The sequence below is a fragment of the Pocillopora damicornis genome, chromosome 10 (genome assembly GCF_964200805.1).
Source record: "Pocillopora damicornis chromosome 10, jaPocDami1.2, whole genome shotgun sequence".
In the NCBI taxonomy this organism is placed as follows: Eukaryota; Metazoa; Cnidaria; class Anthozoa; order Scleractinia; family Pocilloporidae; genus Pocillopora; species Pocillopora damicornis.
This window is the reverse complement of record NC_142679.1, coordinates 10,033,646-10,059,397: the sequence shown is the minus strand read 5'-3', so window position 1 is coordinate 10,059,397 and position 25,752 is coordinate 10,033,646. Positions and strand designations below refer to the sequence as shown.

Below are 25,752 nucleotides of genomic sequence, written 5' to 3'. Positions count from 1 at the left end.
TCAAAACCTCGGAAAAACAGTCTTTTTCTTGCGAGGGAAATCTCTCACAACTCTCTCCAGCTCACTCAAAAAGGCAACTACTAATCAACGAGTAGTAACGCGAGTAATATTTCTATTTCATAATCCTTTACTTTATGGGGCATACGCATAGTGCCTGCATATGGTCTTCTTCTTCTTCTCCATTGTGAGACTTGTGAGTAAAATATCACACCCTCGTCTTGCCGTGCGTTTGATTGAAAACGAGAATAACTCAAAATAGATGTTCTCTCAAAAACTAGAGATAATTTCCTCGATTAGTACATCTTGTGTAATCAACATCGTTGCAAGAATTCTGTGCTTTTGTAAAACAGAATACTCTTCTAAGGTAGACTTGTTGGTTTCAGAAAGTAAGCCTCATTAGAAAACAGCTGTGCGCCAGGGCCTGCTCTCTGCGAAAATTTGGAGAAGCTGTTGACAGCTCCTTACTTTTAACAAAGATTGTTAAAATTCGCTGTAAAGCTCTGATAGTTTTTAATGAGAGAGACTTACTTTTAAGCAGGACCCGCTTTTTTTTTTGCAAAAGATAAATAAAAAAAACTCGCACCTTATTCATTGTGAGACTTGTGAGAGAAAAAATATCACACCCTCACCTTGCCACGCGTTTGATTGAAAACGAAAATAACTCAAATACATGCTCTCGCAAAAACTAGAAATTATTGCTTTGATCAGTATATCTTGTATCATCAACATAGTTACACGAATTCGGCGCTTTTACAAAGAAGGATCCTTGTGTTAGGTAAACATGTTGGTTCTAAAAATGATGAGCACCTCGTTTGAAAACAGCTGTGCGCCAGAAACATGGTCTTTAATCGCCTCGAGGCTCTCCAAAGAAAATCGTCACTTTCGATTGTATTTAGCACCAGTAGTAAGACCAAAAAATACATTTGTACGTTGACAAAACTGACTGGTAAAAACCAGGCGACTTGAATTACATATAGAGAGAGGTGGTTTAAATGAGTCACTGTAATACGGATAAATTTAATTATTTTTGAATTTGCGAACCTTTGGCTCGATGCGCTAAACAAGGGTCAAGTCTACCCCTGGGTACACCGATGGAGATTGATTTTACTAGTGCATATTTACACTACCCACTCCCCCAGTGCAGAAAAATTATCACTCCGATAATTTTCTCGATCAGTTATGAGCCTTTCCGCCTCCCTGCGGCCGAAGTCCCTCAGGACTACCAATTACTCAAGAGTTTTGTTTGGAAAAGTTGATCCGGAACAATGGGCCATTTCTTAATACGCTAAAATCTCAACCCGTGGTTAAGTCGGGTAAACACACTAGTATCATGGTAGATGTAACATAGATACGTTAGTGAACTGTAGATTAGTTACCTTGAACTTTATGCCTTGGATTGTTTATGGTTTGAGTTAGAAACTTATCATTGCTGATTGCCACCGTCTCCTGTTCCAGGTGTTGAATTATAACACAGGGATCTACAGTGTCGAAAGTCACTTCAAAGCTGTAACCTGATACATCAGTGGCTGGTTCTGGGGAATCTCTAGTTGAACTGCTTTCCCTTGTTTTACAACTCCTATCAACTGTTGAATCAATGCAGTTTGTCACTGGTGGCCTTGCTCCTGGGTTAGCAAGAGCGCTGTTGGAATTTTTGGGCTTTTTCGCCGTCAAGCTATCCGTGACCACAAGTCCTCCGCGGCGCACCTCCAAAAGAGTTTCGAGATCATCGGTTCGAATACTTCTTTCCACGGAACCTATCGAGCAGTCCTTCAGTACCCTTGAATGCACAAAAACTGACTTACCCGTGTCTCCACACTGGTTTTCGTCAACAGTTAGGGAGAGGGCTTTTTTGCTGTCATCTTGAGGATCTACACACCACTGAGGCAACCCTAAAAAACCCAGACAGTGAGCAATCAGGGTGGCGATACCGTCATCCAAAATGATCATACCGCTGAAGTGGCAGTAGTGTTCATACATTGACATCGACATTCGTAATATTTCTTTCCCTTGTTCAGTGCAACCAGTTTCTGATGACAACTCTTCGTATGCAAGGCCAAGCTTATAAACTGCACAAACAAAGACAAAGAACTCCTCTCGGCTTTTCAACGACTGCAGGTCTTTGTGTGCTTGAATGCTGTCTTTGAAATCTTGAATGGAAACAATCAGACAGTTTTTCCTTGTAGCTCCACATGGAATCACTTTTGAGTAATGCAACAAACGTTCCCCGGCCTGACACTAAATGGGACACAAAATAGAGTATTGCTATCAAAATAACTCTCACCATAGTCACCTGTTTGTGCAAACCTCTTCCTGAAAGGAATTAAATGTGCAAAGAGAAAACAATTCACGTGGTAGCAGGGGCTTGACGCGATACTCACCCGAAATGGATGTGTATCATCGCCGAAATTAACACAAACACCGACAGAAATAGTAACACTTAAACAAATATTAGAGCTTATACGATACATTTGTAATGATACTTATACACTTTTAACAAAGTAAACATTTCCAAGAATAAAAATAAATCGAATTCTTTATGAGCAAACGGAAAACGATGTCGGATTAAAGAGTGAGCTGAAAATAGATTTGCACCGGACATCAGCAGCCTCCCAACTCTTAGCAGTGATGGGCACGCGCTAGTTTCCAAGGGTCCCAACCCTTTCCTCCTCAAGGCTCATTTCTTCCTCAACTTAGCTATAACTTTGGTATTTGGGAATAACGGGTCTTGATCATATTTGATTACAACTTTTCTCTTCAATGTTTTCACAGACATTGAGTAGAAAGAAAAGGAAGAGGCGAAGGGGAGAAAGACGCACCTGGGCACTGAAAGTTTGGACTAATATTTAACCCGATTCGTCAGAAAATGCTGTAATACACTTCAAAGCTATCACAAAAGTTCACAAAATAATCTCCTCTATGAAATATACAAGAACCTTTTCATTACTCCTACCAAACGCTTGACTCAACGGATGCACTGTAAGGTACTTAATACACTTACCTTATGTCTGGCATAAAACAGTGGCGTGTATTGTGATCTTCTAGCAGCTTCGCAAGAGCAGTAATAGGCTTGAAGCAATGGATGGGAGGCTGTGAGACCATACATGTGACAAACAGGAAGATACTCAGTTACACTCATTCGCTGAAGGCAGTTACCGAGAATAGAAAGGCTGGAGGAGATTCCTTTTGTATCTGGAATTGGAAGTGAGCTAATTGAAAGGAATAAGAAAACAGAGAAATTTAAAGTCTATTGATGAAAACACATTCAAACAGACCAAAAACCAATTATATTTGACTGGGTAACGAGAAGGTATTTCAGTTTTTTTTTTCACTTTGGACAAGTTTGGGATTTTTACTCAACACAAAAGGATAATTTGCAATCACTGTGAACTGTGCTTACATACAAATAAAGATAAGAATATTCAAGGTACAATAGGATTCCTTTTCCGCTCTGCTCCCCGTGACATGATTCTAGATATCCATATGGCGATTAAAATAAGTCTTTTCTGACGGGTGAATCCAGGCATACCTGAACAAAACCACGGAATCCATCAAATGCTTTGCCCCTCTCGTCCATTGCCCCAGGTTGTACTGAATATCACCTTTGATTTGAAAGCACACTGCACTCACAAGTTGACGATCATGTTCCGTCTGGTAAATCCATTTACCGATTTGTGCCTTCTGATCTAGGAGATCGTCAAGAGCTTTCTCTGCACCTAAAGGGACAAGGACAAACTGTTGATTACTCGGGGTGTATTACTCCATATTTACTCCAGCCAGATGGACGCAATGCCTTACCGTATGAATCAAGGAATATTTGGGCTACTCCTATCGTAACACTGCGTGGTATTATTTGACAAGACAAAGGCTGCTTAAAATCAAAATGTTGGTGCAACAGAAAATCACTGACCGAATACGAGGCTGATGCTTTAAAAGTGAAAATGCGAAGATTTCCTTTACTCATTGCACTTGATACCCAATTAATTTATTGGAATGGTGCTTGGTTATTATCTGTTTACTGGCTTCTTTTTCTTTACCAAAGACAGGATCTACTACCAAACATCTTCTCAAATCCTTTTGGAAGCTACCTCGAAATCAGGTAAGGTGTTTCTGGCCGTAACTTAAAATAGGGAATTTCAATTTACCAACAAGTAGCCTATTTCACAACAATAACTTTCCAAAAATAAACTTACAGATACCTTGTAGGTTTCCTGCGTTTTTCATAATTCTCACATTTCTTATCAGTAACTGAGGTGCAATGGGTATGTCAGGACTATTGGTCTTCAAATATTCAACAAGTTGTAGAGTCCTATTAGACATTCCTTGCCAATAAGTGAATCTGTCCATAACAAACACTAATGCTCCCACAGTTCGGTACCTCTTCTCTTTCATTGCATGAAACAAGCACTCCTGCGAGAAGAAAGAAAAATAATAAAAGCAAGGGTTGATAAATAAACACAAACTCAGCTCCAGATAAGCTTTCACGGCCTCCTTAAATACAACAATCCTATGGCTTATGACCATCCCCATGACTTATGACCATCTCCGTGGAAACGGCGAAATCGCAACCAAGTGATTGCTTTGTCGTGCTTGCAGTAAAATACGCTGCATGTAATGTTCACTTCCAGCTAAGTGATCTGAAAGCACTTCCGGTCACATAACAAGCGGAGTGAGCACTGGGAAGCTACCCTTAGGGTTTTTCTTTTGTTCTTTGATTTATGTATTTGTCCAGTTCATTTAATTTGGAGACAAGGTGATTTTGGTTACAAGTCGACATTTCTGATCTTCAAGCCGTCTAACACATTTCATAAGAGAACACAGCGGTGGGATTCAAAACCGCAAATAATAATTGGAATGCACCAAATGTGCGAAATGAATTGGTCAAATTCAAACAATAATGCCACCTGCTTATCAGTGGGCCATACTAAAAGAAGTCGGAGAAAAATTATTTTATTTTTATAGATTGACATTCAAGGATTAGAAACCTGAAACAGCTGGGCCTTGGAAAATGCAGAGGGTCGCACAAAACCAACGAAAACTTAGGATCGATTTGAAACGCACGTGACTCACAAGTGCGCCCGGTCGTACATGCTCAACCATACATACCACTGGGTCAGCTGATATGGAATCTTAAGGTATAACAGAAAGTAAACCAACCGCCTAAGTCAGCAGTTTGGTGTACCACGGAAATCCAAATGGTAAACTGTGAAAATGCCTCAACGCTACAGATCTATACATGGCTATTTCCTGAGAGCATCCATGATCCCAACCCCCTAAGAGCTTCTCCCAAATAGCTGGTGCCAATTTTCTCTCCCTTGCGGATGCCAAATGTCGCTAATAGATATTTGCACTCGATAAAGAACCAGGCCACCCATCCACCCTTAGTTCCCCATCTGGCTGCTAATGGGACTGCTGATGGTATTGTTAGTTAGGGGATGTCAGGAGGGGAGCACGACAAGCACATGCATCAGATGTTGGTTAAGTGTAGAACCACTGGCTGACCCTCACCAGCCCCTTGACATTAACTGTAAACAAAAAATGCAAACCGTTGTCTCACAGACTTGTAAGACTCACTTTAACAGCTCAGAGTCTGGTGCCCCATAACATTGCAAGTAACCCCTTAATTAGTTAGAACATCAAGCAATTCTAGCCCACCATGACCACCGTTACCAGACCACTACTTTGCTTCTTGTGTTCACAAATCAAATTTGCCGTTGAAATTGCATAATTGGAGCTACGAAGACGTCTCGAATGGGTCCACCAGCACTACTGCTACCACTGCTAATTTTTCCTCCACCGTTCTTTGTTCCCTATGGTTTATGAATAGCCGGTGCCGCGCCATACAAGTTAAGGATACTAATTTTGAAAAGACACTTGCCGCCGCACTTGCCACCGCACTTTCCATAAGTCTGACCAAACACCTGGCACTATTTATCTTGAGTGAAATGGTCTTCCTACCCACAACTGAAGCACATCATAGTGACCATATGGACAAACATCTCAAAGGGAAGGGCCACATCAAGAACATCAGGGGAATGCTGCATCACTTTCTCAGTTCTCAGGAAACAATTATCAGAGGCTTTCTGATTCTCTCCAAACTCAACTTCCCTTGTGTTTTACCCTTCACCCTTAACCCTAACCAATTTCTGACTCACTGCTTACATTGTGCTCAATTAACTAATGCAAGCTTTTCTTCCTGGCCACCATATTAAGAATTACCTCTAATCAGCAAAAGGCAAGATTACCAGCTCCTTAAGACATGTTTCAAAGCAACAGCGACACATGTCTAGACTATCTTCCTTAGGTGAAACAGCAATGAATCATGAAATAACGCTCAAACAGGTTGATTAGACTGGTGGTTGCCTCTGAAGGAAAAACTTCCGAGGACAAGGCATCAGGGCTATTCAGCACTCTCTTTCAATGTTTGGGAGCTGAAACTATAAACCTAATTCTAATACACTTCTAAAATCTTTTGTATGTTATTCAATAGATGTACACTAAGATGTGATATGTTAGCTTGTCTATAACAGCTTTTTGTACATCTAAGTGATTTATTTTGTATTTAATATAGTGTTATTCATAGTTTGACAGAGGAGAGTCATCTAGTGGAATTGTTCAATACACAATTGTCTCACAAAGGGAAATTCACTTTGGGGACAAAATAATCCTTTAACATCATAGTTATAGCTTGACTTCATCAATATGCAAATATGAGATCAACTTTTGGAATGTCAATTCTGGCAACCTGTAGAGCTTGCTTCAATGTATTGTTTCAAACCTCTTCTCCTTTCAAGTGCAAATTAAATGCTCTTTCTCTTTTTACTCTTAACTTGAATTATGTGCTTCTCTCTTCATGTAAAATGTTACAAATCCACCAAAATCTGGAGTAACCAATGCCTTTCCGCTGTTGACAAGCACACCAAAAGATGCAATAGTTTGCCTGATCCACCATCTTCTGCCACCACCAAAATAAAACCTTGCCAAAGTCCAGCACAAAGTACTCTACAAAATCTTGAGTAATTATAATAAAAATAATAATAATAATAATAAATTGTTTGTTATTCTCTATTGCAATTGAAAAACCTGACTTACAGAAATAAAATACAACCTTCAAATAATTGCCCTATTTAACAATGTTATATGTATATACTACTACTTTTAGCATTTACACACTGCATTCTTAATTTAAGGCAATAAATGAGCCACAACACTTCATACGGCACATGTTCCAGTTGCTACACGCCAGAGTATTACTGGTCGTCTTGAGATTGTAGTCATGAGTGTGACCTCTACTACTATGTAGTAAATGTGATTTGGGTGACTACTATTTTCCTGGTAAGTACATCCTTGTAAATAGATTTTAAATACTTGACATCATCCTTGAAACAATTGACAGAAAGCATTGAAATCCTCATTAATATAGTAATCCAGGGTTTTGTTAAAAGACCATTAAAAATAAAGTAATGCAAAATAACTCTGAACAACTTTCTACAAGTTGTTGTTATATATGAACCATTTTAACTGACTGCATTTGATCATAAAACATACGCCTGGAATATAAACAGTTCAATGTATTTGACACTGCAACAAAATTGAGTCTCTTTCAGGGTGAAGGTAGACTTGTGTAAAGTTTTATAGTTCTATAACAGGGTTAAAAAATTTACGAAATACCCACCTCCATAATGTCAAGTTCATTTAAGAGCGGAGCAGTAGAATTCTTAGCTGTAAGTAGATCCTTAATATTGTACCTCTCTTCTGGTCCAACACTGGAAGAGTATTGCCTGTAAGAAAAATTTACATTGAATAACGTTTCAAATAGTGGTTCACTAGAAATGCTTACATTGGAGCATTTAAAAGAAACTGTACCTCAATAAACGAGGGAGTTTTAACCATGTTGAATGTGCACAAGCTTATTCTTCAAGCATGAGCCTTTGTTGGGTACACAGTGGGGAACTTTGTCTGGTGTTTGTGTAAAAATATTAGGTACAAAGCTCTGCTAATAACTAATAATATTGATTGAGGGAGATAAACATGGACTTCATTTAATTTGAAAGATTATTCTTAGTTTTATTTGAGTGGTTCTTTCTATGAATTGCTTCATGGCTTGTGTAAGGGGTAGACAGCTAACCCACCCCAGCCCCCTGAGTACTTTAGTCACGTGACCATCACACCACATTCTCGTAACTAATTTACATGAATTGTGTAGCAGCAAGAGGGGAGAATTCACAATCAAATCTTGGGAGTGAAAGGGTTAAAGATAGATGTTATTGTTTTAGGATAGCTGGTACCTGTAAGAATGGGATAGCTCAATAAGATTTTGCTTTCCCAGTAAATGGAATTATAAAATTGGCAAAAATGAGGGAAGTTGGATATTTTCACTAGCCAAGTTTTCAGTTATTCAGCTTTATGATGGTTCTCTCTGAGTATTTCTTCTCTCTTGCTTGGGTCTTCACCCACATAAGGATTACTGAAATGCAGTTATGTTCATGCCCTGCCACTGCTCAGCATGAGGGTGGGTACCCTTCCCTGGGTAGGGAAGGTAGTTGAGTGTCCAAAGCAGCAGGCTTGTGTGATATAAAATGTAACAGGTTTACTTCCCCCCCCTAGTCAGTCACAATGTATCTCACGTGACTGAGCACATGGAACAATGACTTGGAGTTGTCAGCCATCTTTTAATGAGTGTTAATACATGGTGTCAGGAAGAGATTCTTTTCCACGCCGAAAAACAAGCTATCAAGCTAACAGCTGACTGGAAATAGAACACAGAATTCCCGGAGATTGTGAAAACAGCCACAATGGCGAAATTCAAACCTCCGGAGATATCGTGGACCGCTCAAGATTTGCATCAGGAATGGCGCCGTTTCAGCCGACAAGCACAAAGACGGCCCGTTGCACAAGAAAGAAGAGAACGAGCACGTGAGCTACCTGAAGCTGTGGGTAGGCGATAAAGGGTTGCATGTATTCGAAGGATTCAAATTCGCAAAACCCGAAGATGCCGCGAAATTGAAGGTCGTACTGAAGAGATTCGAAGAATATTGTGCGCCACGCAAAAACCACATAATGGCTGCTTTGAAATTTAACGAAAGACGTCAGGGAGACAATGAGGGCTTCGACTCGTTTGTTACAGATCTGAAAATTCTAGTTAAGGATTGTGGCTATCAAGAGGAAGAACGTATGGTTCGAGACGCGATCGTTTTTCGTTGTAAACATTCCAAAATGCGTGAGAAATGCATGGATCAAGCAGACACGCTGACATGTGAAAAGGCCATCGAAATCAGTCGAAATTACGAAACAAACCTCAGCATTCTAAAAAAGCTCACCAGTGACGAAGACCCAACCGTGAATACCCTAAATCAGGAAAAATATCCGCCCTGGAATCGTCAGAAGCGTTCAAATAAAAGCAAAAGGAAAACCGAGAAGACCGCCGAAGCGGAGGAGGTCGAATCGAAATACAAATGCGGACGGTGTGGTTATGACAACGCCCACAAGAAATGTCCCGCAATGGGGTAACAGTATAGACACTGCAAAAAGATGAATCATTTCTCAAAACTCTGTTTATCCAAGGAGGTTCATTCAGTAGTAGCCGACTCCGACCAGGAAACAGAAGGGGACCCCGACCAAGAAGAAAGCGAAGACGACTCGCTGTTTGTTTACTCAGTTAAGTCAAGCCGTGTTCCAGAAGACGAGCAGTTTTATGAAGTTATTTTAGTGGAAGATACTGAAGTTCGCTTCCAGCTAGATACTGGTGCAAAGGCTATTGCTTTGTCACCGAAGACCTAAGACAATCACAGGCGAAGACCACCGCTGACAAAGACAAACACTATGTTGATTTCCCTCTCAAAGCACAGACTAACACCTTGCGCAGAAGTGGTGTTGAAGCGAAAAATACAAAGATAATGTCGAAGAGGTCAAGTTCTTTGTTGTAGAACCCGAAGTGGAATTAGTGCTTAGTGGAAACATCTGTGTCAAACTTGGCCTACTAAAGAGAGTTCACCAGCTGACCAGCGACACACCACCTGCAAGAACGGTGGAGTTAGATGACTATCCAGAGTTGTTCAAAGGATTAGGATGCTTGCCTGGGACATATCGCATTGAACTGGCTGATAGTGCTGCCCCTGTTGTACATTCCCCAAAGATGATACCAGTACCTCAGTGAGAGAAAGTTGTTGAAGAACTGAAAAGGATGAAAAAGCTCGGAGTTATTGTGCGCCAAGAGGAACCGACAGAGTGGGTGAACTCACTAGTAGTAGTTTAGAAGTCCAATGGTTCAGTGAGATTGTGCATTGATCCTAGAGATTTAAATGCTGCCATGAGGAGGTCTCACTACCGTATGAAAACTGTTGATGAAGTTGCTAGCCGTCTTCAAGGTACTCATACTTTCAGCATCCTAGATGCCAAAAGTGGCTTCTGGCAGTTAAAGTTAGATGAAGAGTCCTCGCCTCTATGCACCTTTAACACTCCAATTGGTCGTTACAGGTTCACAAGGCTGCCCTTCGACGTAAAGTGTGCCCCGGAAATCTTCCAAAGAACCATGGCCCAGATCGTTGAAGACCTGGATGGCGTTGAGGTCATAATGGATGACGTAATCGGCGCGGAAGATGAAACAACACATAATGAACGATTGCAGTAATTTCTGGAAAGAGCATCAAAAAGGGCTTAAAACTAAACAATAATAGTAGTAATAATAATAACAAAAATAAAAAATAATGTAATAATCACGCTGTGAACACCACAGTCTTCGCGCTCCGTAAAAATTTGTTCTAAAACACTCTTGAAATGTGTTTTTTGGAAATTTATTCCATCTTAATGGCAGTTAACATCAACTACAACCTATCGCCCGCTCAAAGTGACTCAAGAAATACAATTCTTTGCAAAGTGAGTGCGGAAAGAATCCAACATGGTTGGACAAGATGGACGGAGCAAATGTGCATTGATTTATTAACTTGTAAAGATAAAGCTAGACAACAACACACATCGAAAGAATGACCTACTAATGAGAAAGGAAGAAAGAATGGAATCATGCTGTCAACGTTAAAGTTTTGGAACGAGAAGGGATACAAATCTTGGAAAAACAGCACAAATTTTTAAGGGAAAAATTAACACATCTAAATAAAACTTGAAAGGTATGTGCACTACGCATAAAAAATGAGCTACAAGAACAAAGAGAAACCAGGAAACAAAGACCAAACAATAAAGAGACAGAAATCGAAGATCAAACAAGTGAACAACAACAAAGCAGTGACTGGACAGTTGAAGATCTTGATTGAATTGCACAAATAACGCAAGCAGCCAAGTGTATCTACGATGGCATTGTGAAAGATACTGGGACTGAATAAGCAGGATGTAAACACACCAAAACTAGCGGGAAACCGCGATGGATGATTAACATAGAGAGAAAAATTAACAATCTTCAAAAACAAATTTCTCAGATATGCAAAGAATTAAAGAGAATACGCAATAATCATCAACTAACGTCGAGAATGAAGAAAAACAGATCCTAAATAATTAAAGACATTTAAGGAAGAATAACCATCGCAAATTTGACAAATTTAAAGGAAAGAAAGATTAACACCATCAGAGCTCTGAAAAGACAGAAGGAAAGATAGAAGACAGCCTATGAGAGATTCAAGACCAACCAGTGGTTTGATGTAGATGAAAGTTCGTTCTACAGCCATTTAAATAACATCGTCAAATCATTGGAAACAAACCAACAGCCACAATATATAGGTAAAGAAAAGCCATCTTCTGCTACTCAAGAAACCACCCCCACTGCAGCAACAACAATAACAGAAGAATTTAAAGTATTCTGGAGACCAATATGGGAGAGTGCAAGCGAAGTACCTATTGAAGCAGATTGGATAAAGGATACTGAAACAGCCCTTAAAAAACACATTAAACACCTACGTGATCTAATGAAGATGACGAAAGAAATGATCACCAACAGCATTAAAAACAAGATAAACTGGCCTTTGCCAGGTAAAGACAAAATCACTAACTATTGGATAAAGAAAATGGATACCATTGATGGAGACATCACAACAGCTCTGAACACCATACTTACTGAGAGACTAGAGATACCAGCTTGGCTTATGATAGGAAGAAGTGTTATGATTCGGAAGAGAGACGACCCATCCGCTTCTGACCATCAACCAATAAACTGTTTAAACACCCTATATAGCAGGGATTAGGAAGGCCGTGCGCCATGCGCGTATGGCGCATAAAGCTACGAAATGGCCCATTATAAAAATACTTACCGGGCCTGTGATGCGCCCTGACCGCACAAAGCTAGTGAAATATAAACTATTTTGTGAAAAGGATTTTAATTTGTAAAAGTTTCACTTTGGTGAGACATAAACAAGCGAAAAACTACGGTGCCTTCGCTCGTTTGATCACGCTCGCTTCATTCTTGTTCCCAGATCCTGAACTCGGACTTTGCATGCAAACGAGGCTATAGCTCGGAGTTCCATGTGCTTTCGTTTTCGAGCAGAGTTCGAGTGTTTTCGTCGCTTTGAATGTATTTGCATCGATTAGCCTCATGCCTCTGATTTCAGGGGCGAGCCTATTCCTCAGTTTGGTCAAGATAAGATTCTGGGCAGAAAAAGTTCTCTCACAATCAGCTGTGTGGAGGGGCAACAATCAAAAACAAAGTAATTAAAAAACATAACTGATGTTAGAAACAATTATGTTTCATTTGGTTAGTGTCAGGTTAGTGCAGCTTTTATAGAAGACCACTGTCAATTACTGAACTGCCGAATGGTTGATAGCAATTTATCATCACCGTTTTGTTCTGGTGGTCACACGACATTTCAAAAACCTTGAAGATCACTTGAAGTTAATATAGCGGATGGTTATTCATGGCAACGGTTTTTTATGCCTAAAACCATGTCTCTGTATAGGTATAGACTGTAATACACAAGCAATAAACCTTTGTTAAAATTTTTACTGGCCCATTTATTTACCCTAATGGCCCAAACGTTTTATAAATGGCCCATAACTTTCCAATGATAGGGACCATAGGCTCATTTGCCTGTTAAACCTTCCTAATCCCTGATATAGGCTCATCACGTCAGTGATTGACCACCAACTACCAGTGCACGAGGACAAGTACAATCTAATGCAAATTGATCAAAGAGGAGGCAAAATAAAATCAATGGGCACCGTAGACAACCTGCTGATTGATAAGATGATATAAGGAGACGCCCACCTTCACAAGAAGAACCTACCCTGTTCCTGGGTAGACGTGAAAAATGCATTCGACTCTGTCCCGCACCAGTGGACCGCCAAAACTCTTGAAATGCACGGCATAAATGCAGACCTCATCCATCAAGGCAAAGAAACCATTGGCCCCTTCAAAGTCTTTCTGTGTGCGACTTTTCACTCCATCACTTAACCAATTGCATGGTAACTTGGGAATACCAAAGGATATCAACTATCGCATGCCCCACACAGAAAAATCACCTATGCCCTTTTTGTTGATTACTCGAAAACTTGCCATCAATCTGAACAAAAGGCAGTAACTGCGATAAGCAAGCTGAAGAAGATGTTTGCAGACTTTGGTTTAGAATGGGGAATCAACAAGTGTGCTGCAACGCATATGAAGCAAGGAACACTAGCAATCAACGACAACTCCACTGAAATGCCTGTAAGTAACAACTGCTTTATCCCCTTATAGGCAATGAAGATCATTATAAATTCCTATGAAAGTACTAGAACACTCGGCATCGAGAGAATAAAGTTATTGAAGAAGCTTCCAAGGAGTGAAAGAATCGACTTTGGGCAGTTTGGACTTCTCCATTGTCAATACCACGCAAAGTCCGTGCCACTAATGTTTATGCTGTACCTGTCTAACAGTACTGTATGTGGACCACCAACTGGCGCCTCAATCTCCTCAAAGAATTCGACTGACTAACGAGGAAAGTTATCAGTGACTGTAGCAAAAAACACAAGTATAAATTAACACCATTACTTTACTTACAGCCAGAAAAAAGGAGGGAAAGGATGAGTCGAATTAGAAAAGCTATACAAGAACACCAAGTTGAAAATAGCCCACTACATCAACAATTCTAAAGACCAACACATCAAACTCGTAAAGTCATACCAGCTGAAAAAAGAACAAAGTCATTTAAGATCCATATTTAAAGATGCCAAGAAGTAAGTAGAAGAACTAAGCATAGACTGTAATTTTGATTATAGCGCCACAGTCTTGTGCATACTTAGACCAAGATAAATAACTGAACATGTAATTTGGGCCGAAAGTAACAAGGCTAACACTTGAACATTCCCAGAAATGGGTTATTTCACAGAACTGTGAAACTGTAAAGAGATTTTCGTGTAACCAATAAATACAGTGATGTAATAGTTGACAGAATAGATTTTAGCTTTATATACTGAGCCTCTTATATGCGTCAACAATGAGAATTTTTAGTATATTTGTCTCATTCAAGAGTGTATTTTTTGTTACTTTTCACTATGTTAGATTTATATAAACTTATACAGCGCGTACATCAAATTCCAAGGGAAGATCTAAAGCGCTTGGAAGCCTGGTTGGGGAAGCTACCTAATGTATGAAAATTTGGCATTAATCTTTGTTTGGAACCAAAGAAGTTTGGTCATGCTGCATCAAACAGGTCACACACCTCATTCAACTTGTCTCAGAAAGGACGAGCGGTAGTAAAGACATTGGCTGTTCATTTCTAATCAATAATTCCTAACAAATGCCGCAGAAATCTGTCAGCATTCCCCAATTGGAGTTGTCTGCGGTATGAGTAGCCACGAGACTGAATCAAATAATCCATCATGGATTATACGTATTATCTGGCAATTCTTACTTTTGGACAAATAGCACATTCGTGTTAAGGCAAATTGCCAATACTAAGCTTTCAATGTTAAAAGGATCAGGCTATTCATGAGGGTTCACAGCTAAAGCAGTGGGAGTGTGTAGATACAGGATCGAACCCCTGCGGGCAATGTATGAAAAGGACTGTCAGCAGAAGACCTAATTTCCAATAATGAAAAATGCCTTCTATCACAGCCAATCAGCATTAAGTAAACAGGAAATCTTTAATTTTTCTGTAGCATAGTAGTCTTGCATTTAGTTAGGAAAGGGGTACCTAATGGATTAACAAAACTTTTGAAGTGATAGTTTAAATTTACTGCTTTGTGAGGTATTGGAGATTTCTTGCCGAGTAATAATTAGCTGCTCAAGGAAGACGACATTAAACTGGTTAAAAGGTCTCTTAAGTCGGTGAAGAAAGTTTAACACTACTCAACAGTCAGCAATAAATATAAATTAATTGTAACGGCTACCACGCCTTTGCCACCGGGCATTGATTCACAGTAAGCTTGTTTCGTGTTAAATGTGTTAAACCGCAATAATGACATTACTGTTTGTCCATTAGGGACGTGATCTTTAAGTTCCACCCAGAACCGCATTTTAGTTAGTTGTCTTGCTTTGGGCTAACGGTAAGACGTGTTTATCGGAAGAGCGCCTTTTGCCCACCTTATCTTGCAGTTCGTTTTGTTTAAACTCTTACAAGCGGGACTATTATGTAAGTGCCTATGTTCCTTTCCTTGTGCTTGCCTATATATCTAGTCTTTTGGTAGTTTTTCCTAGTTTTTACACTAGTTTCTTTATCGCTCGTTTTCGCAACCTCGTAACACGTGGCTTAAGTTGTTCACGTTTCGTTAGAGCACTACACGTTTTTCCCATTTAGTTATTAGTTTTTGTTAGAGTTCGTTTTCAAGCGGTTCTCCTTTATTCTTTCAAGATAGTCTTTTCGTGAGTTTCTTTTTGAGTTTTAGCTAGTTTTTGGATCTCGCCTTTATATCGGAATAATTGGAATGTTGGTTTGTATATTAGAATTTAGCTTAGCTTCTTCCATATAATTTCATATTTCAGTTTACGATAAGTCCTTGAATATTTTGACTACGTTAAATAAAACGATTCAAGGCTTGTCCGTAAAATATATCTTCGCTTCATAGTGTTTCTTCATTTGTAAAACTCATAGTTGTCGTTGAAAATTTGCTTCGCTTGTGTTGGCCACCACATTAATGCTCATGAACACAAATGGCTCTTCGAGGAGCCTCCAACCTTGCATAAGCAATGATCAGCGTGTACCCTGGTATACCTTTATGAAATTCTGGTTTTAAAATTTGCTAGACAGACTTACAAGTAGAAATTTTTGATGAATGGTGTTAACTTATGAATATTTTCTGCACTTTTTCTGGATGCATTGCAGATAAGCCACAACCCTTATTTTTTTACGAACAATTTTGGGGAAAAAATGTGGAATATCTGCCAGTGTTTAATGTTTTTCAAGTCCAAAACAACCAGGGAAGATCAATATTAATCTTATAAGGTTGTGCAGGGACACAATTATTGCCTTATATAGTAGTCGTTTCCCTTGAATTTTGAAGCAACACCTAAAACAGCTCCTTGAGAGACTAAACCCCATTTGTACAAGAACTGGTGGACACGACCAGAATTTCCGAAAACAACAAAGATTAGAATTTTTATCAATCAACTTACCATTTCTCAGGGACAAAAGGCCATGCATTCCTCTCTGCATCAGCAATGAGTGTCTGAAGTTTACTTGACAAGAGAGCATACCACAATTCAAAGGTGCTTGGTGCTTCATCTTCAGCTGAGAAATCAAGTTCCAAGTTTCAAAAATCAAGTTCAAGTTTCAAATGATGAAACAAACGGCTGAGAAGGATAACACTGACCGCATTCCATTTACTCTTACATTTCACCCTCACAACCACGCAGTTAAATCTATCATTCTTAAAAATTTTAAATTACTCCAAAACGATTCAGAGACTGGCACTCTCTTTTCGTAACCCCCACTTATTTCATTCAAACGTGACAAAAACATAGGCCAGTTTTTAGTCAGGAGTTCATTTCAAACCAATGACCAATCTGGAACTTTCAAATGCGCTCGCTCACGACGCAAAACTTGTTCTTTCATTCATAACGCAGAGAAAATATCGGGACCCAAGAGATCCATTAAGATCACTGATCACTTTACGTGTACCTCCGCCAATGTTATTTAATGCATAACTGGCACTTATTGCAATAAGTTATACATCGGCGAAAAAGGAAGACGACTAGGTGACCGATTCTGAGAACACCTTCGCGGCGTGAAAAGAAATGACAAGGAAGCATCCAAACCAGTCGCTAGACACTTTAATCTTCCTAATCATTCTAAACAGCATGTGGCAGTTTGCGGCCTTTCCTTACATCTAGGCAGTTCGGAAAGCCGTAAAACACTAGAACAAAAATTTATCTTCCAAATCGGCACCCTTAATCCCACGGAATCAACGAGCGCTTTTCAATCAACTAATTTATTCCTGTTTTCTTGTCACCATATTCCCACCAATGGCGTAGCTCCACTATCTTCATATAAACTCACTCACAAAACACAATTCCTCCACTCGCTCTGACGAAGGGCTTCCGCTCGAAACGTCAGCTTTTTTACCCTTTACGGTGGCTAATTTACGTTTTCAACTCAGTTGTTAACATTAAATTACCTGAGAAATCAAGAAGTTGTGCTGCACTAAGCTGAAAGCATTGAGCCACTGATATGGATGCTAAATTAATCGCTTGTTTGCTGCTACATAGGCTACTGGCTTGATTAGTTACCAACCCAAGCCTTATAAGCTTCTCTGCTTCCTTTGAAAGATGAATAACTGGAAGAGGTTCTCGCAGGTGGCAGAGCTGGCTGTAAACTCTTTTTTCAAAAGCAGTTAGGTGTTCAAATACAAACTGAAGGACCAATAAAATGGGATTGAGATCATCTTTTCCAATTTCATGCACCATGCCGTCATTTTCCAAGGACAAAAAAACACAATGCAAACTTTTATCTGGAAGGTTAAATTCCCTGAAAACATTAATCAAAATATCGACTGCTCTAGGATTGCCATTCAATATGCAATGTATCTTAGAGATCATTTCTTCATTTAACTTCAGAGAAGAATAAAACTCTCTGACATTCAGTGTAAATGACTGCACGTTAAGACCTTTGACCTTCACAGAGAGTAATTGCCAATCCTTTATTTCTTCTTTGAAAGGAAAGTTGCATTCTTGCTCACTGGAAACAAGAGCAACACCAATATTAGTTTTGTTCAACAGCTTTGAAAGATGAGACCAAACAATCCCACCATCAGCACTTGCATCATCCACACAAATCAACTGGAAGTTTGCTGAAATGAAAGCTTGGGCAACTTTGTATTTTTTGCTCAACTCGACTTTTGAGTTTGTTAGTGTAGATGCTGTCTCTCGGTCCTTTCTTTCCTTTGCGATTTCACTCAGCAAATTCCAGAGGGACTCTAGAGTACATCCTTTTCTGACTCTTAAACCACACACCTTCGATGCTAACAATTTGCGTTGAATAGATTTTTCACAGATATTCAGCAAGACTGATGAACGTCCACAACCTGGCTCACCATATATATAGACACAAGCTGGTTTGTCTGAGGTTGTGGCTTTTTTGTCTAGATGTTTTAAAATTGATTGAAAAGGGATGGAGAACTCCAGGTTACAAATATCATGCTTTATTCTCTGGTTGTCTTGGAAATGAAGCTGTGTCAAAGATGTGTAGAGCATTTTCATATCAAATCTGCCTGAAGAGAAAAAGGAAAATGAGAAGACATTAATTAAGCTGTCACAACTAATAATTCAAATTTTAAAGAAATAAAAAAAAATTTGATCACAACATCCCATCAATTACCATGATTAAAACAAGAGGTTTGAGAATGGAATGTTTACTAAAAATTTGAACACATTTTTCTTTCAATACAATATACACCACCTATCTAGGGAGCATTTGCTAAAATTATGGTGGGTGTGCATGTCTGTGGAGGTGGGGGGAAGAGGTGACAAGAAAAAATGGGTTACTGGTATCTGAAAAAATCTTGGATGTCTAAAAACTTCAACCACTGCAAAATTAGTTACCTCAAAAGAGAAGAAAATGCAACTTAAGACCACAATACTTGTTGAACATATAGACTCCAACATCATCAGGAGAAATTATGTATCACCAGAGACTAAAACTGGAACCTTAATTTATTGAAAACTACCGGTATACTAATATTCACATGTATTATTCGACAAGCAAAACTAAAAATAGACATTGCTATTTAAACTGAGCCACAAAAATATATGAAATTTTCTGGCTGACCTCATAGATCCATTAATTAACATGTCATCCGCTGCAGAAGCAAAATTATCTGCACAAATTATGAATGCGAGTACTATGCAAGTATTTATGAATGCTTCTGTCTTAAAGTAATGAAATTTTGTTTTTTATAAGGCCATACTTTACCCAATTACTAGAGGCTTCTTTGTTTTTCTTTCTTTAGGAGAGCAGAGGTTTAGAAGACTGATATCCTCCTTTGAGTGCAAATTTGCATTCAAATGTGTTTACAAGTGCAATGTAACCAAAATATAACTTTGATTAACAAGAAAGGTTGTACATTTTGAAGTTTAAATTCTGCATGAATTTTCAAATTAAAGAGAAAGCTGCACAAGGAGTAGGTGTGGTTATCAATCAGGCAAAATTTATAACTGAAGACCAAGAAAACTTTTTGTGGGAAAATGGTTTTTTAGGTAGTAAGAACAGGGAGATTCTTTGCTATACTTTGGTTTGGGTTTTTGGCATTCAGTTTGCTTTGAAGGCTGGGCAGGAACACCGAAATTTGAGGTTCAAAAACTCTCAGTTATCTTTAGAACATGATGAATCGGAGTGTGAATTCTTGCAGTACATGGAGGATATTAATAAAACAAACAATGGGGGTTTGTGCCATTTGTGTGTCAAAAGGAAAGTTGTTCATGCATGTAAAAATTTAACTAATACAGAACGTTCCTCAGTCAAGCTGTATAAGTAGTATTTGTCTCAAATGCCTAAAGAAATTAGTGATAACACATTTTATTTGTGTGCTTTACCCAAACTGAGAGGAGAACTGTAGTAAAATTAGTTAGGAAATGTAGTAGAGAAAATCATGACAAAGGCAGGATTTGAGGGGTATTTCACAAACCACTATCTCATACAAAGTTCCACCTAGGGGTTGTACCAAAGCAGTGTATCAGAACAAGTTAATGTAGAAACCACTGGTCACCAGTCATTTGACGGGGTAAGAGAATATAAATATAAATCATCAATACTTAAATGAAAAGCAAGTGAAATCTTGCAAGGAGCATTTCCTAAGAAAGTTGAAAAGGATGTGGAGGGAAAAGAGGAAGAGTTGTTTGAGAATCATGTTAAACACAATGAAGAAAAAGAAATGGGAGTAAACACAAAAGTTCTTGAGGAAAAGAATGATGAAGAGGACTATTATTTGTCAGTTGAGATTAGAACCAATACTACTAAAATTGTCATTTAACGTAAGTAAGAAAGTCTGCTGCTGTATGATGTCTAATTGTAATAAATGAAGTAATAAAACAATAATATCGAAAACATTTGCAGCTGCAATATTAAAAATATTGCTGCATGTAGGGTGCACTATTATTAATAAAGCAGTGCAGTTAGCTTACTGCAATATCGAGTTTTTTAGCTTGTTTAGAATTACCCCTGATAATTTCCCAGCCAACGAAACAGACCATCCCCAGTTTCCCTTAGAAACTTGGACTGTACTGAAGACCTAATTACCTTCTTAGACTGAAATTGCTAATATAATGCAAAGGGAGCACAATAGGATTTTATTGCAGTCAGTAATTATCAGATGCTAAACAACTTTGAGGAATTTTGACTGTAAGTAGCCCCAGTTACTAGAATTTTTATGATGAACATCCTCATTGGTTCTGCTCTTCTTTTAAACACAACCTTATAATGTAAATGACTATGCTAATGCATGCACAACATGATACAAAGTTTTCATGCCATAATGTGACAAGACTTATAAATTAATAATGGTAATAAGACCAAGTGGAGTCCAATTCGGTCTGTAATCATAGGGGTGATTGACAAAATCAGACGACTGCAAAGTGGGAGTCAGATTTATTAATCACGAGTATGATTACAAACAGAATTGGACAACACGAAGTCCCGTTACCAATTAATCGAAACTATGATAAAGTTTGAGAAAGAATCAATTCATCAGTTATACATTTTCATGAAAAGAAAAACAACAGTTAACTCAGCGAAATGTGAGACAACAGCACGTGCACATGACGCGTTCTATCCACCTACACAAGCATTACTCATCACAGTGACTAATTATTATCACTGATTAAGATCGACTGGTATTTCCGCGTCGCTCGCTTGTCACAAAGCTCGCCCGTACAGTCAGCTCGAACCAATAAAGCCTGTCATAAAATGTCCTGGATTTTATCTTTCACAAAATTGTCGCAAGAAAAGTTTTTCAGGGAGTATTGGAAGATAATAATGACAAAAAATGAAAATGAAAGAGTCCAAGAAACCATGCAAAAAGACCATCTTTAGATATTCATCATAACTGAAAAATATATCTGTGCTCTATTCTCCGATAAAACTTGCTGACTCTCAACTTCAGAGCAGATATCGATGGTTGTTGTTGACGTTCCAATTCACTACATTGAACCACAAAATAAAGGACAATACTTACCCTGATTCACTCAAAGACAAAAAAGAGAGCCTTGTAAATTCCTGCTGGCATTTCTCACCGTCGGCGCATGTGTGACGACGGATGTAGAAACATTGGGAATGTGTTTCTCATTTGTAGCCCTTCCTAGCCGTTCTTTGGGATGTCACGCAACAGTCGAGGAATCATCTCGCTACCGCCGGAATATTAGGAAAGCGTGACCTGTAGTGATGATTGTGTAGCTGAAAAGAGAGCCTTAGGTCACTCCTAATCGTCGTTGCGCAACGGATATTTCCAGAGAAGAGATCCCTTCAGACTCTAAAAATGGCTGTCTTCGGATCACGAGCAAATATACAGGGAAAATTAAACTGTTTGTTCAAACGAACAGGAGTTGCAGGTAAGAAAACCCTCTCTTATTATTCGCTGTGTCAATTAGTGTAGAAATATAATTTTAAAAATTTTAATTGGTCTCGACTTTACTGAGGAAATTATCAGACCAGTGATTTAAAATGGCTGGAGCGCTTGGGAAAAGGCATAGTCGAAATTATGCATTCGAATAGGTTCCCGTGGCCTTAAAGTTCATGCCACGAAATCAACGTGAATGTAACTCTTGCTCGCGAGTACTGTTGAGTTAAAAAGACGTCAATTACAAAATTGACTCACCATTTTACCCTGCAGTAGGCTCTCTGAGACTTTGTTGTTTCCCAACGTTCCAGGTCGTGTGGTAGCGCTTTTGGCGGGTGACACATTCACAAATTTGGAAAACCAGAACATCTCAGAAAAACCGCAGAATATGAAGGCAGTTTTTTTTTGGGACGGGTGGGTTGAGGTAGGACACTCAATATAAACATCTCATTTACCCTGATCTTCCATTACCAAAAGGTGTATCACGTGTTTGACGGATCCCATGTATTACAGAAGCATTTTTTTTAGTACAGTCACTTTCCTCGGTTTAAAGTTAAGTATATCGAGAGCTTGGGAATTTGTCATCATTAGTGTTCAGCACGTGCCATGGTTAGTTAACTCTATTTGGTGCCCCATTGCTAATAGAAAGCCATGGTGAGACACTGGAAACTTTTTTTTTGAGTTGGCTCCCAAACCTGCCATGGACCTTCTCACTGGAAGGTTAGATTGCCAGGTAATTACAATTGGCCTAAGAAAGGTCGCCAGTGGCCTGCTGGACCTGATAATACTTTGAGACTATAATTTCCCCAAAACCATGTGGAATGTTAACTTGCTTGGGGACCTTTATATTTTTCCATCTCTCTCACTAGGTCCTGAAATTTGTCAAACTTTTCCTCTTCTTTTGCTGCAGCACTTATGTTGTCTGGGTCTGTGAGGCCAATTACTTCACAATAATTGCTTGCTGGTGTTACATCTAGAGCTACTACATGTAGATTGAGTCCACTTGCTCTGATCTCATGTTTAGTCTGGATGTTACATCCTCACAGAAATTTCAAATTCTCATTCACCATGATGATTTATGCTTCATCTGCATGTTTGTACAATTTTCCTCCCAAATAGAAACTGCTTTGTGCCATCTACCATCTACCATCTTTGTGTTTGTGTAATTCTCCTTTGCCTTAGAAATTTTCTTTACATTAGGTCTTCTCTCTCCATTCAGTTAGAATTTCAAATCTCCTTTACATACTCTTTAGTTAGTTAGAAATTTCAAAGACACAGTACATCTGACCTGCCCAGGCAGGTTTTGAGCAAAATGTCAAAACTAAAATGTGCCTCACCAAAAGATCAAGTTTCTGTCACATTTATCATGTTCCATTTAATGACTGCACAAAAACTTTGCAGCAATGCATGAAAGGATCTGTGCTTAAAACTTTAATTACAGTTCACTGTCTATCCACTATTTAAGCCACAAGTTGATTGTTTTGTTTTAGAGTGTTTGGGTGCTCAGAAATTGGTTGCCAGGTTCTCTTCACCTTCTCAAGAGTATGACAAGCCAACAATTAAGACTGCAATTCCAGGACCACGCTCACAAGTAAACTTATTTAGTTAGTTTGGGATTGTATTTAGTATAACAGACTATGTGAATAGTTTTTATTCCAATAATCCAACTGAAGGAACATTATGATTAATTTATAGTAAAAGTTTAAATCAAGTTCATTGGAATTCTAGCCAATGATACATTGACTAGTGTGGTTGTTGCAACCCTCAATGAATCCAAGTTGGAGTCTTTCTTTATTAGGCTGTAACATTCATATATTTGATTATCCTCAGCCATTTTTTTGTGGATGGTTTGTTAATAATTAGCTATTACCTTAACAATGTTTGTAAAATAATTTGATTCTGCTGGTTCTATGGCAGGAGTTGATGGCAGAGCTGTCTCACGTACAGGTTTGCTTTGTTATATGATTTGTATGGTGATATTTTTGTAGCTGCAGTTGTGGGAACTTAGCTCATGCTTGCTGGCCACAATGCTATGCATTGGCAGGCTTTGAGGATCTGAGTTTGAGTAAAATTTTAACATTGCTGTTGGATTTATAGAATGTTGAGCTCACTGTATGGACAGTCCTTGCTGCTGACTGTTTGATTTGCATTAACAGTATAATGTGTTCAGTCATATTACTCTGTGTACATGTAGCTGATCTTTCAAACTGTAGAATAAGTATGAATTACCAGCAGGTTTAATGTAAAAATGAATTATAATGGAGTCAGGGCCCAATGGCAAGGGTTTCAATAGCTTTTTACTGCAATAGGCCTCATTCCCACTTGGAAAATTGTTAAATTAATTTTTTTTAGACAGTTCTTTTTTTCTTTTCCTTTTTTCAGCTGACAAAGGGAATGTCATATTTTGTTGATTTTGAGAAGAGTTTAGGAAACTTCATTGTTGATGCTGATGGCAATGTTTTGTTAGATGTTTTTCAACAAATTGCTTCTGTTCCATTAGGTTTGTTGAGTTAAGGAGTGCATTGTTTTCTAAGTTGGCATATAAGTTCTTGAATAATTTTACCCCTTATTGTAACTGAATAATGGAAAAGGTATTGCTAAAAGCAAGCCCCTCATGGTCTGCAGCTCAGTGACCCAAGGCTTCACAGCCTACATTTTTTTTAATATTGTTGACTGTTTCCTGCATTGTGAGGTAGGCAATTGTGAGTTTCTATGCCTGTGAAATCACATCAATCCTACTCAATCTTTGAAATACTTTAAAATGTGTAATTTTGGTTTAAGGAGGTTCCATAGGGTTTCTGAACTGCAAGATCTGGATGTGAACAAACATTGCGGCTTGATACATTAGCACAAGTGTTATATAAAAAGGTGTATTGAACAGTATAAAACAATGCAGTTTGTATGGAATGGACTCTAGGGTTTCTGGCAACTATACCCATAACATCCATTGGCCTTGTACTGCTTTATAAGAGGACAGCAGAAGAGAATACAATGTGGAAAGATTGCAAAATGGTGACAGATTTAAGTTTAAGCATGCTCAGCTATCAATCTTGATGGTCGGCGAGTTGGTCTTCAATCAAGTATTGAACTTATCAGAAGTTAAACATATAGAAAAGTAAAAGATCTTTAGGAAAAATCAATTTTTTTCTTCCAGCAAAGTTTATAAGGATCTCATGGCAAATAAAGCGAGGTAAATATCGCCAATGACTAAGAAAGCTTCAGACGCCAACGAGTTATAACTCGTTCGCGTCTAAAACTTTTTTCGTCATTGGCGATGTTCACCTTGCTTTATTTGCCTTGAGATCCCTATAAACTTTGTTGGAAATAAAAATAATTGTTTTTTTTAAATGAATATCTTGTCCAGAAAGCCAAGTTTCTTTAAAAAAATCTGACCGATTGACATAATGAGAGATTTACAGTGATTTGAGTTTTACAGTGTTGTTGTCACGCTCAATAATATCTCGTTCATGTCTGAAGCTTTCTAAGTCACTGGCGATGTTTACCTGGCTTCATTCATCATGAGATCCTTATAAACTTTGTTGGAAGAAAAAAATTGCTTTTTTCCTAAAGACCTTTTACTTTTCTATGTGTTAAACTTCTGATAAGTTGTACTGGATTGAAGACCAACTCACCAATGTCTCTAATCAATTTTATACATCAGCGAGTTGAATTGTCGGCGACTTGACCGTAATTCCATCTGGAGTGTCTGTCTGGGCTAGTCAGGAAAAACATAAATGACTTGCTTGATGTGCTTGCTCAATCTTTGTGCCTTACTCTTAATCTTAATCATCTTCC

General features: G+C 38.6%; 2 protein-coding genes and 1 pseudogene across 10 annotated transcripts in view; 2 read left to right on the top strand and 1 right to left on the bottom strand.

The window, feature by feature from the left end:
- Window positions 1-22,353, bottom strand: part of LOC113679882 (uncharacterized) — a 26,645-nt gene extending 4,292 nt beyond the window's left edge. For 3 of the 5 annotated variants that reach the window (XR_016180334.1, XM_089184521.1, XM_027196855.2), the window contains exons 1-8: window positions 21,577-21,731; window positions 17,527-18,618; window positions 16,526-16,640; window positions 7,673-7,778; window positions 4,197-4,407; window positions 3,527-3,713; window positions 2,999-3,206; window positions 1,377-2,235 (exon numbers count right to left, since the gene is read on the bottom strand). Coding sequence is in view for 4 of the 5 variants with exons in the window: in XM_089184521.1 (XP_089040647.1) it covers window positions 1,377-2,235; window positions 2,999-3,206; window positions 3,527-3,713; window positions 4,197-4,407; window positions 7,673-7,778; window positions 16,526-16,640; window positions 17,527-18,607 (2,767 nt within the window). In the remaining variant the exon portion in view is untranslated. Of the gene's footprint in view, window positions 1-1,376; window positions 2,236-2,998; window positions 3,207-3,526; window positions 3,714-4,196; window positions 4,408-7,672; window positions 7,779-16,525; window positions 16,641-17,526; window positions 18,619-21,576; window positions 21,732-22,215 lie in introns of those variants that run through there. The other 2 variants (XM_089184520.1, XM_089184519.1) reach the window with 2 other exon arrangements.
- On the top strand, window positions 19,412-20,376 carry LOC149038850 (uncharacterized; annotated as a pseudogene).
- LOC113679884 (4-aminobutyrate aminotransferase, mitochondrial) overlaps window positions 21,656-25,752 on the top strand; it is an 18,359-nt gene continuing 14,262 nt past the window's right edge. For 4 of the 5 annotated variants that reach the window (XR_016180339.1, XR_016180338.1, XM_027196858.2 and 1 more), the window contains exons 1-4: window positions 21,760-21,949; window positions 23,448-23,548; window positions 23,875-23,904; window positions 24,340-24,457. Coding sequence is in view for 3 of the 5 variants with exons in the window: in XM_027196858.2 (XP_027052659.2) it covers window positions 21,877-21,949; window positions 23,448-23,548; window positions 23,875-23,904; window positions 24,340-24,457 (322 nt within the window). In the remaining 2 variants the exon portion in view is untranslated. Of the gene's footprint in view, window positions 21,950-23,447; window positions 23,549-23,874; window positions 23,905-24,339; window positions 24,458-25,752 lie in introns of all 5 variants that reach the window. The other variant, XM_027196859.2, reaches the window with a different exon arrangement.